Source organism: Schistosoma haematobium, chromosome 6 (assembly GCF_000699445.3).
Source record: "Schistosoma haematobium chromosome 6, whole genome shotgun sequence".
NCBI classification, from domain to species: domain Eukaryota; kingdom Metazoa; phylum Platyhelminthes; class Trematoda; order Strigeidida; family Schistosomatidae; genus Schistosoma; species Schistosoma haematobium.
Genome location: NC_067201.1, coordinates 7,004,044 through 7,016,914, shown reverse-complemented (window position 1 = coordinate 7,016,914; position 12,871 = coordinate 7,004,044). Strand labels below are relative to the sequence as shown.

The 12,871-nt window shown below is 32.4% G+C and overlaps 1 protein-coding gene across 1 annotated transcript in view; it reads right to left on the bottom strand.

Annotated features, from left to right (window-relative positions):
- Positions 1-12,871, bottom strand: part of CANA14F (Serine/threonine-protein phosphatase 2B catalytic subunit 3) — a 90,902-nt gene that overhangs the window by 18,535 nt on the left and 59,496 nt on the right. Inside the window, exons 8-9 of the mRNA XM_051216761.1 lie at positions 10,849-10,974; positions 2,433-2,507 (exon numbers count right to left, since the gene is read on the bottom strand). Of these exons, the coding sequence (XP_051065370.1) occupies positions 2,433-2,507; positions 10,849-10,974 (201 nt within the window). The remainder of the gene's footprint in view (positions 1-2,432; positions 2,508-10,848; positions 10,975-12,871) is intronic.

Below are 12,871 nucleotides of genomic sequence, written 5' to 3'. Positions count from 1 at the left end.
AGGATAGATAGGATAGATAGGATAGATAGGATAGATAGGATAGATAGGATAGATAGGATAGATAGGATAGATAGGATAGATAGGATAGATAGGATAGATAGGATAGATAGGATAGATAGGATAGATAGGATAGATAGGATAGATAGGATAGATAGGATAGATAGGATAGATAGGATAGATAGGACAGATAGGATAGGATAGACAGGATAGATAGGATAGATAGATAGATAGGATATAGGATAGACAGGATAGATAGGATAGATAGGATAGATAGGATAGATAGGATAGATAGGATAGATAGGATGATGGATAGAGGATAGATAGGATAGATAGGATAGATAGGATAGATAGGATAGATAGGATAGATAGGATAGATAGGATAGATAGGATAGATAGGATAGATAGGATAGATAGGATAGATAGGATAGATAGATAGATAGGATAGATAGGATAGATAGGATAGATAGGATAGATAGGATAGATAGGATAGATAGGATAGATAGGATAGATAGGATAGATAGGATAGATAGGATAGATAGGATAGATAGGATAGATAGGATAGATAGGATAGATAGGATAGATAGGATAGATAGGATAGATAGGATAGATAGGATAGATAGGATAGATAGGATAGATAGGATAGATAGGATAGATAGGATAGATAGGATAGATAGGATAGATAGGATAGATAGGATAGATAGGATAGATAGGATAGATAGGATAGATAGGATAGATAGGATAGATAGGATAGATAGGATAGATAGGATAGATAGGATAGAAGATAGATAGATAGATAGATAGATAGATAGATAGATAGATAGATAGATAGATAGATAGATAGATAGATAGATAGATAGATAGATAGATAGATAGATAGATAGATAGATAGATAGATAGATAGATAGATAGATAGATAGATAGATAGATAGATAGATAGATAGATAGATAGATAGATAGACAGACAAATTAACTTCGATCATTATATAACTTTTGTGATAATGCTTAAGTTAATTCATTTGATGTCATACTAAACAACTGGCTATGATGTTAGACAATGATAAGGTAAATAACTCAATTATCATCAGGTACATATTTGGTATCAAGACATATTCTAAACGTAAGGATTAGTGATCTCACTCGATTGTCAGTCTGAAATGGGTAAAATAAAATTCAAATCTTCAACTGTAATGACTGGAAGTTGAAGGTACTGAACTCTATCACTGATTCACTAAAATGGAAGCAATTCCCAGATTGTTCTGAATCTAGATTTTATGTTAGTTAGCATTCCCTCTCATCAGTGCTAATACTTCTAGGATTTAAACACATCATATAGTGTCAGACATTACCACAAGGTTGTTTGGATCATAGTCGATAATATTTGGAAATCAGTACAGAATATTTGTGGAGATTATCGAATTTTACTTTTACGTCACAGACTGGTTTCAGTGAGACAGCCATTAAGAAATCCAGCAAGTAATGGACAGAGTCTTTTTCTTATTATTAGACCCCTCTTAACATTATACACCCATAGATTCACTAGGTGGGATAGAACCAGAGTTCCTTCAGGAATTGTGATGAGCATCTGAGCTTTAAAATAATGAGTTAAGGTCTAATAGTTCACACTTCTAAATTCGATCAGATTATGATATTGCGTGTCCATCTTCTAATGACATTGATAGATAACTAGCCCACATCCAACATGGCAAAACTCCATTGGTTATAGTTTTTCAACAGAACTCCAACAGTTACCCCTTTAAATCGCTCACTAATGACCAGATGGTTATTATCAGCATAAACGGCCTACAGAGATAATATAATTTTGACACAACACCTGTGAGGTCCTGGAGATCAACTCCAAGTACCTTTATCGATGCGAATTGATGAAGATTTCCGTGTTTTAGAAATACACCTGTACAATGTTTCCTGGTCTTCAAATACTTAATTTCTTAAAGTATTTAGCCTTTTCAGGAAAGTATTTTTATCGATAAACGTAACTACCTCTAAGGGAAAACTATGATTTCAATTAGAATAAAGCTTCAGTTTAGATTGGATTTTAACCGGAGGTCAATAGACTACTAGTATACTTCTCTTTACTACTATTAATGTTACTTCCACTAATCCCATATTGATTGATCCTTGAGTAACAAAAACAGTTAATCAAAGAGGAAATTCCAGATTCAACAGGATTTCCGTCACATCCTTATATAACTTGATGTTCACGTATTTGACTAAATTAATGAGCGCCAAGCGCTGAAATTGCGCAGAAAGCATTAGACTACAACAAGGTTAAAGATATCAAAGTTCGTTTCAGCATGAAACTTAGGACTGTCATCTAACCACCAAGTAGTTCTTTAAAACTGTCTAAGTAGTGATCTCCAACTGAAAAAATAAAAAAAATAAAAGTAATCCACTCAATATATATATAAACTTACATTCATCTTCTGGTGTGTCCGATAGCAGTTCATCATCTGAACATATATTAAGTACATTGACCAACATTTCGGTAACTAAATAATACAATTTAATAAATAAAATGGTAGTTCTATTAACTTAATTTATATGAAAATAGTTTTCAACAATCCAATGATAAAGAGAATTTACAGGTCAAGTGGATTAATAATATTTTTGGTGATGTATTCTCTGAGTCAAATAACATAATTGAGATTTCTCTATTTAGACGGCAAATCATGGACATGAATTTGGTTGAAGAAACACCAAAAATCTGAATCTAAGGAATTCTAGGAATCCCAGAGAATTTCTACAAACCCGATAACCAGATCAATTGGCAATCAAAAGATACCTCAACAAAAATCCAGTCCATCAATCTATAAGGAAGGGGTTAATCGAATAAATAGTTAGAGATCGACCATAAAGGATCATCAACAGGAATCTGGTATGATGAGCCAATCAGAAGTAGCTAAACCAGAGGGTCACTCGATGACAAACAGAAATGACCTGAAGGACAAACGCATATCATTGGTTAGGAAATGAATTGATTGTCTAAGGGGTAGAAAAAAATATATATATATTATTCGGTAGCTCAATAGACTTTCTGTTCTACTCTTGACATATCGTTCAGCTAGTCAGTTAACGTGTAGCACGTTGTATATTAGTATCAGATCTCGGACAGCACCCATCACAACAAAATTCAAAAACAAATGAAGGACAACTAATCACAGACAAGATTATCAGAATGAACTGAAAAGCTCATTTCTATGTTAAAAAGAAGCTGATGGTATCTTCTAGAAGACAACCAAAGGTTTAAAATCACATCATCCAGCTAATAGAAAACAACGCGATCAAGAGTTTGCATTACGAAGTTTTATTTATTTGACACATAAACATTGGTACAAGGAGGCACCAAATAGATATGCCCCACATAAATCATTCGATTTGTGTGAGGACTGGAATACCGCCTAGGTGCCCAAACCGAAACAGGTGGTTTTCTTAGGGGACAACACCCCGAGCGTTTGACATAAGGGTCTAATCCATAAGACAGTGGAGTAACGTAAGGAGATGCAATCCCATGGTAGCCGCTGACCAATAATTGGTTCATACGCCATTTGTTCTATTAAGATCCTGGAGCCCATGTACAGTAAAAAGGGGTATCATATTATAAATAAGTCATAGTAATCTTAAAATCTTAAACAATATGGATCGAACACAGCTGTGAACATATTATTGTAGGCCCACGCACTGTCCAATAAATCCACACTACAACGAAATAACTGTTGAATCAGTGCTCGCTAGTTTTTTTTTGTTGTTGATTATTTATCAAATGCTCTACTACATCGTGATACAAATTAGAAATGTGAAAATATTACTCGAAAAAAATTTATAACCACAATATTTTGTAAAGCAGACAAACAATAGCTGGCAGTAGGATCAAAGAAGCACATTTCTTCCCATATAAAACTCAACATTATTTTTTAATTATCAATTATTTACAAGTGACAAACAATTCAATGTTCAGTGATGGCATGTTTTTTTTAGAGAGATAAACGCTTATTCCAAAGAAGAAAAAAAGAATGCGAATTCCTCACAGTTTGTCATGAAGAGAGACTCAATGTAATAAAATGATCAACACAAATTTGAGAGGAAAAATGTGGTTATATGTAGAAATGAGAATCATCAACCCCGAGATGAGGATAAACATTTACAAGACCCACATGCGAATTTTACAGATGTCTTTTTTCTCTGAGCTGTATAGTTTAGTAGTGTATATTGTACTATTGAGGAATTTTTCATTATGAATACGTTCTCTCGTTTCCAAACAGTAAATGTATTGCACAGTTAAACCATTCAGCTCAGAAAATAAAACATCTTAAAAATCCCAAACTTTTCTCATTTAATATAGAAAGAAACACTGTTCTATTAGAACAAGACTTTAGATAAAAAAAATCGGGAGTATGTTCATTGATAATGATAAAAAATTTTACATTAAAACGAAGCAAATATCATTGAAGTGTCAATTTATCATTTAGACATGTTCTTGAACTAAACAAATAATTCAGTTTAACATAAAGTTAGTGCTCACATTCACATCGTTATTAATGGATAAAATGGTGACTCTGAGGTTGAGGCGTTCAATTTCAACCACTATGATCCAGATTTCAACCCCGTCTTACATATTTCAGTCTGGGCAACCAGATACGGTATGTGATATGTCAACCCGAACTGATGTACGTACGTATGAAGTTCTACGTTGTTGACTGACTAGGCAACCAGGTAGTATTATAAACCCTTCCAATCAGAGTTGATCTCATAGCCAAATACATAAACATGTAACTGGTAAATGAGCATAGCCATAGTTTAGCTGTATTCAAGAAGTTATGACAGTCTTAAATTCAAAGGATTTGTAAAGGCTGTTCAAAGTTGAGAGTTATTTTACATTATGAAACTTATAAACACAATTAGAGAATATTGAAGGATAGTCTTTTCAGTTTAGTGTTTTTACAACTCCAACACTTAAAAAGTATGCACCATTCAATGATCAACAAGGACTTCAAAGTAAGATATTGATCTATTCACGTCACGTTACAAACATGACATAATCATTGAACTACTATTAAGTCACAAAAAATTGCTTATATTTCCAATTTTAATTAATATTTACAATTTCTACGTGAAGTAATTTCTGATAATTTTGTTGCCAGGATTGACAATGAAAGTCTTGGAACTGAACCATTTATCTCAGAGAACACAATGTAACCAGCCCCCCTCCCCATCTATGCGACAAATTTACTATAAATTACTGCAAATTATGAAATTATTGTAATATGACTGAATAATTCTATTCTTTTTATGGGAAAAACAAAACAATAAAAATTAATTCCTACTTGTAAAACCCAAAACAATATAACGTTTACATATTTATAATTGATATGTAGTTAGTTAGTAAACCTGTTTTTCCCTCAAAAAATAATGTACACACACTTTATATTTGTGTTCCATTTACTTCATCTCATCCATAAATCAGAAAAGAGAGAGAGAGTGAGAGAGAGAAAGGATGAGAAACAGAGAGTGAACAACTGAAAGAGGAAACATTTTAATTCTCATGTCAAAACGAGTTAAAATATTTACAACAATAACAAATTGAGCGGAAAAAAACTGAATTCTCTGTTCATTAATAATAATGAATTAATTCTCGTTTTTAAATATCGTCACGAACACACATATACACAGAATAAAAGTACACTGTAAGAAAGAAGTCAACAAAGATGGAGAACGCAAAAGTGAGCGTGAAAGGGAGAGAGTACTCATGTAGATAAATCACATAATCAGTAAGGAAATATATTGAGACACGCATATATATGGGTTGTATTCCCCCCCACACACTTAGTAAACACAACGTACATTCTAATGTTACGAAGAATTATATCACAGCGATATTTTTTTAAAGAAAATACAGAGAAAATAACATTTGAAAAGCAATTGATAACAAGTAAGATATTGACGATGTAAATGTAAGCTGTCAAAGTGTAATAACAACGAAAACAATAACAAAACGAAATCCATCATCATCAGTTTATTTTTGTGTGTGTATCACCACCGAAGATAGGCGACCAATGGAAACAATGATGCATACAAATGGAAAAAAAGGCAACAACAAGGAAGGCGAGGTGAACAAGTGACAAGCGGCAAAGACACAACACAACACGAACAGGATAATGACATAAGTAAAGAGACAACTATTCAGGAAAGAGTAGCAAACGAAGCTGAGAAAAAGGAAGATCAATCTTTGTTCGGAATTATTATTATTGTTTTACTATAATTATTAATATGTAACGTAAACAAGTGGGACTATTGTGAATAGACTGAGTGAATGTGATAAAAACATTTGGTCATCATCATCTCAACGACATCAACAGTGTGAAAGTAATATTAGGCAAAATATGAACAGAATTTTGAGATTAATAGTATAAAAGCAGTTTCTAATTGTTTTGTTAGGAGAAAACACACATGCACACCACCAACATCCACCAATCCAGTCTCTACCAGTTGGAAAGTAATAACATCAGGAGATTGAGAACAACAAGAGACAGCCATGCAGTGTGTGAAGGACATTGAGGAGATAAGGAGAGATAGGAAAGAGTATAGGATACAATTTAGAGACGAAGTAGCAGATACGACGCTATTTTATTTAGATTACCAAATAACATAAACGAAGTGGATTCAATGGTGAAAGGATGTTTGTTCCCAGTTATTTTTTCCGAAAATAATTAAACAGTGTGCACAAACAAATCAATAATCGTTGATGATAATGACGCTGATTGTATGAAAGGGTTGGAAAGATCGAACTAAATATAATACTATATGAAGAGTAGAACGAAAAGATAGTGTTAGTGAAACTATCAACATATTAGGTACAGGGAAGAGGAAATAAGGCGGAGTAGAATTACCAACTCTTGTAAATAGAACATTTTTTAATATGTAACTAACTGATCGACTTTTAGTACTGAACTTCAACCAACAATAAAGTAAAACCATATTCAAGTGTTCTTGACAAATATACAGATGCATCACATGACTGAGCTATGCTATATTCGGACTTTAGAAAGCCTGAATAGTGTCTAGTTATCCTGAAAAGTAATGTGAAAGTACCCTCTTACAGGTTGCGTCTATAATTATCTAAAGACTAACATAGATCACTTGATCTCTTAACGTTATTCTTAAAGACTGGATGATTTTGTTTCTTATATCTAATCATTATTTTAAGAAACATTAAAACTTTGGCATATGCATATATATATATATATATATATAGGGTTGTGGAAATTATTGAGATATACAAGTGCGCAGTGCAAACAGACCTCGACTAGAAAAAACAATGAAAATCAAGAATCATAGGGCAGCAGTTTCGTGAGAATATAGATTTGTCAACAGTGCGCATTTATAAAGCCACTAGAGATAGAAATCAGGACCTGAAGGCCTCTTAGTCTGAGGGTTAGAAACCCGTAGAGATATTAGAAGGCTTCAAATTTGATATGCATATCTCATCATTACGGTAAATAGATTTGATGTAAATGTCAACAATTTAAAGATTGTTACAAAAGAGATCCAATATTAATGTTAATCAAGAATTCCAGATACAAAATAATATTTATAATAAAATTAACAAGATAGAAACAAATTTTTGTACAACTAAGCAAGTAAGCTGTTTATCATATTCAGGAGCACCCATGTGTATAGGTATAATCAATAGGTGATACAGAGAAATTAGGTCATTTTATTTTGCAAGAATGTTCTGTGTTTTTTTTATATCATTTGTAGTGTTCAATTGAAAGATTCCATCTGATTTACACTTTAACCTACATTACACTGAAGAAGCTTTGACAGTTGATGATTGGAAGTCAAAATAATGTTAGTAAAGCGTTTAATAAAATTTTCTTTTTCACTCTCATTCTCTTTTCATACAGTATACTCAATAACTATCAAAAGATCAACTGTCTTAGTACTTTTGATGCTTACTAATAGCATCTCAATAAGCCATTAAAAGTATAATGTAGAGCGCAATTCGTTTCTTTTAAAAACATTCTGTATCATCTTGAACTCTACTCAACTAGTTTATCGTAATAGGAATAGACATTAATGCGAGATGTTATATGATTAAAAATAGTCAACAGAAAACCCTGAAACTACGTTGCCTGTTGGTTACCTCTAATCGCTTACCATCCCAACAAAGTCCATGTGCTGTTGGGTCACCTAGGTTAGTCGTTACATTGGAACTCAATTGACAGAATTCGATTGGCACATGACACTGGTCGCTACTGAATGATTGAACAATTGTAACTATTAAATTATTTTATGTGCAATCATACTATAGCTAAAATTAATAAATAATAATCAGGTTTATAAACTGCACATTTTCTGTCACTTGAGATTGTACTCAATACCCAAGTATAGTCATTTTAAAATGAATGACTAATCATCTTTCATTTGTGTCATTTTGATGATCGTCTTTATTGATATCCGCCCGTTTTGAATGACACCTTTATGTTGAAGTAAACGAAGATAAATGTCGTTATCATCATAATCATCATCAACAACAATTTTTAAGGCTATTTAACTATCATTTGGGACGAGAAGTAAATAATTTTTTTCATTTTAAAACCTTTCTCAACTTAATTTATTTACGAAGTAACAAACAAGCTGCTTATTACTTAACTTCTGTCAATAGTGGTAAAGTCTTAACAAAAACGATAATAAATGATTCCTTTTAATTAATTCAAGTTTTCTCATGACCTTACCCTTTTCGGATTGATAATCACTATATTGATTCAGCCAATTTTCGGCGTCATTCAAGGTCAACCCCCCTCATTACTATATATATACTAAGTTGTACCTTCTCAAGTTAACTGCTTTAATGACAAATTTTCCTATACTTCACCTTTTCCTGAATTAAATGCTAATTATTGAAGTGTTGTGTATCAGCTGTCATTGTCGAATCCATGAGAGAATTAATTTTTGATTAGACTAGTTCAATTATTTCTTAATTTACAAGTATCGTGGGAAAACCGGAGATCACAACACTGTAACCCTTGTTACAACGATTTAACACAAACAAACAAACATTGAAATAAGTCCATTCTTTTCTACTTCTACCAATAATAATAGTAATAATAACAAAAATTATAATAATACCGTCATTTATAGGAAAACCTTAATTATGATAAAATGAAAGAATAAAAATTAATTAAGCTCTAAAAACGTTTTGCTTTTATTATCATTTTTATCTCTGTTTTTTTTTCTTTCTGTAAAACCGGGATTTTTGTTGACCATAATTAGGAACAGAGAGTTAATGAAAATGTAAGGGAACAAAAAGAAGGGAAAAAGAGAAAAGGAAATTAACAATGTAAAACACACATATACACAACAATTTAATTGGAACAAAACTGATTATTCTCGATCATGATAAAAACTGATTATAGAAAAGAAAATAAACAAACGAAGACTGAAAAGAAAGTGTTTTACTACGCTTGGACATAAATCTATTTTTTTCGATCACATTGAAGATGTTAACCAAATTCAATATCATTTAAATTACAAATGATTTTTTTCTTCTTTCTTTATTCATTTATCTAATAGAAATTCATGGAGTGCACTTTAAGTCATCCGTTAAATGTGTGAGCTATTAATAATATTATTTAGTTGCTCAAATGGAAATAAATAGAATAGGATTCAGAACTGTAACTTAGTGGATGAAAATCGAACAACTTAACCATTAAATTTCACTGGTTGAAATCATGAGTCAATTGAAGCTAGACCACCATGGAAAACCTAAAGGCACTGGACGGCCGTTTCGTCCTAGTATGGGACTCCTCAGCAGTGCGCATCCACCTGCTCACTAGTGACCGACGTCAGGAGATACTTCTAGAGTTCTAGTGAGAAACCGTTACCAGTGGACTTCAACTAGGTCTGTTGTGAGATAGTAACTGAAGACAATGGTGTACGGTGGCGCAACTTCGTGGATTGGTTGAAGTTAGACATTAACACCGTTGGATGCCGGCTCAGCGATCTAGTTGGTTAGGCGCCTGGCGCGAGACTGATAGGTCCTGGGTTCGAATCTCGCGGGAGGCAGGATCGTGGATGCGCACTGCTGAGGAGTCCCATACTAAGATGAAACGGCCGTCCAGTACTTCCAGCTTTTCCATAGTGGTGGTCTAGCTTCAATTGACTCATGATTTCAACCAGTGAAATTTCTAAAATCTCCACAAAACCCATTCTGATATTAACCGTTAAATCACAGTAAAAACAATCGAACTAAGTTATGTCATATTAAAAAACCTGTAAAGTTTAACTAATATCACTATTCTTTATGATACTTAGTAAATGAGTTATATTACTCATCAGTAGTGCTATCCTACAATTTCTTACTCATTGTTTTCATGAATAATTAAAACAAATAGTTTCATTTTATTCATGTGTTTAAACTGTCATTATATAACTGTAATTATTACGTATAAAAATAAATGTATATTAGATAGAGAATTGAATGTAAAATCGCTCATTCCATATACAATCTTGACTACAGGTGGACTGTACTGTGTTTTGATGATCAGTTGCACAGTTGATTCTTTTTATGGGTATATGTTATTATATGTTATTATTAGCACCAGTATACTAAGTTGAACTAAGATTCTTTCTGTTTAACTAATCAGTTATTCACTTTGACCAACTTTTTCTGGAAATAACGAAATCAAGTTCCGTACAACTCTCTTGATCTTTATATCTTCTACATATATAAACATAAGAGCAATCAGTTTTTATTTTAACCTCACCAATTCATTTTATAAACATTATAGACACAATTTTCTTTTATTTAAATAAACAAACATCATCACCTACCTTTTTCACCAACAAATGGTAATGACCAAGTAAATACATCCATGAAATTCGGTAGCCAATATGGATGTGGTGAACAATTAAACTGACGTATATTCATTACATTATTTTCATATTTTAATATAGCGGCTAAAAAAACATTTAACAAAAATTATCAATTTAGTAACCAATCATTCCATCGGTTGGTTGGTCAGCGAATTGACCAAAAAAAAAAGAAAACAAAACATAACAAATCAATAAAGCTAGGGGAAAATTAGTCACAGCATAAGTAAATAAAGAATAGCAGACAAAAATATGGGAGAGAAACAAATCCCAAAAAACACACGAGATTTCAAGTGTTATTTTAAAATAAAACACTCAATTAGGGAAAATATCTAGAAAGAAACAAATAATTTACAAAAATGAGCAAATATAATCACTAAGCTAAAGTAGTATTCAACGATGTCTTGGTAACGTTAAATAGTAGTTTGGACTGCAATAAATGATGCGCGTTCCTCCTAATTTGAGACTCGTCAGTTAAATGTGCACCTGTATCAAACTGTGTTGATGTCCATAATAAGACTTGAACCCATTGCCTTTAACTTCAAACGCCTAGTGTTATCTGTTGAGCTACTCAGATCAGACAGAAACCAAGGTGAGCAAAATACAAACCCTTAAAAATAAATCTCACACCTCTTGTACAAGTTAACGTCTCTTTTGACTTAGTAGTTTAGTGGACAACAAGTTGAGCATCTGAGGTGAAAGGTATCGGGTTCGAGTTTCAGTCCAGGCATTATTATACTAGGATAAAAGTACATCCGGTTGATAAGCCCTAAATCGCAAGAAATGTTCGTCCTAGATTCCGTTGATTCCCACTACCCAACTTTATTAAAATACCTGTGACTAAATGGAGTTATCAAAACAATCCACTCAATGATCCACATATACCAACAGAAACTGATCAATTGCAGTACCAGTACCGTACTAGAGTGAAAGTTGTCTTGCTTAAATCGGTTCATGAGTTCAGCAACCGCTTTTTTCGAAAATCCAATATACCAATATAGATGAAAAACACTTCTGTCATTATTGAAGTTAGCCATCATTAAATTTGAGAATTATACTACAAAGCAATAGAACACTAGATGACCGTTTTGTCACAATGTAGAATATCCCAGATAATAAATAAATGAGCATAATTCTACACAAGATCATTTAATCAGTCATAATCAACAAAAGAGTCTGGTAGAAATATCCGTTAACTCAAGTTGACATATCTCATTAAAACGACAAGATAAATAAACACGCGTCCTGGATTACACTACTAGCCACTATCCATCTTTGTATATAATGCTTGTAAATTAAGGAAATATAGAGGCAATACGCACAGTATGCACATATGCCAATAAGAGACTGATCAATTGCAGTTCTAAACATCAATGGGAAGATTCAAGTAAAACAATACCAAGTGAATTAAAAGAGACATCTATCTAAAGCAGGCATAATTATTCTCAATTTAGTAAAGTATGTATAATGTTATATGGTACGATGTGAATAAAAAAACAATCATGTACAAGTCTGTGTGTGTGCGTGTGAATGCGAATGTATGAAATAAGAGATACAACTTTATGTTCACGAAGTAAAATAGTTTAGAGTCAATAAATCATGTGACTACAAAACACTAACCGAAGGTATCTTCATTCATGTCAGTAAATTTTTTTTTTCTTCTTAAATAATAATTCTGTTGTGACCGCTTCTTTGACCTTAAAGTAACTTTATATTACTAAAAAAAATCGTGGCTACATCTATAACACGTAAAACAGTCAATCATTGTACAGTATGATTATTTTTTATTATATTTATGCTGATTTATACAGATTAATGAGTAGATGGTTCAGGCAAAGAAATTTTGTACTAAATGATGTTGTGATGCATGCTACTTGTACAGACAAATAAAAGTAGTATGTAGCATCAGTAGAAACTGAAATGCCTGGCAGCAGAAGATTAAAATGAAGAGAATAGAAAGAAAATTGGAGAGCAATAGAAATAA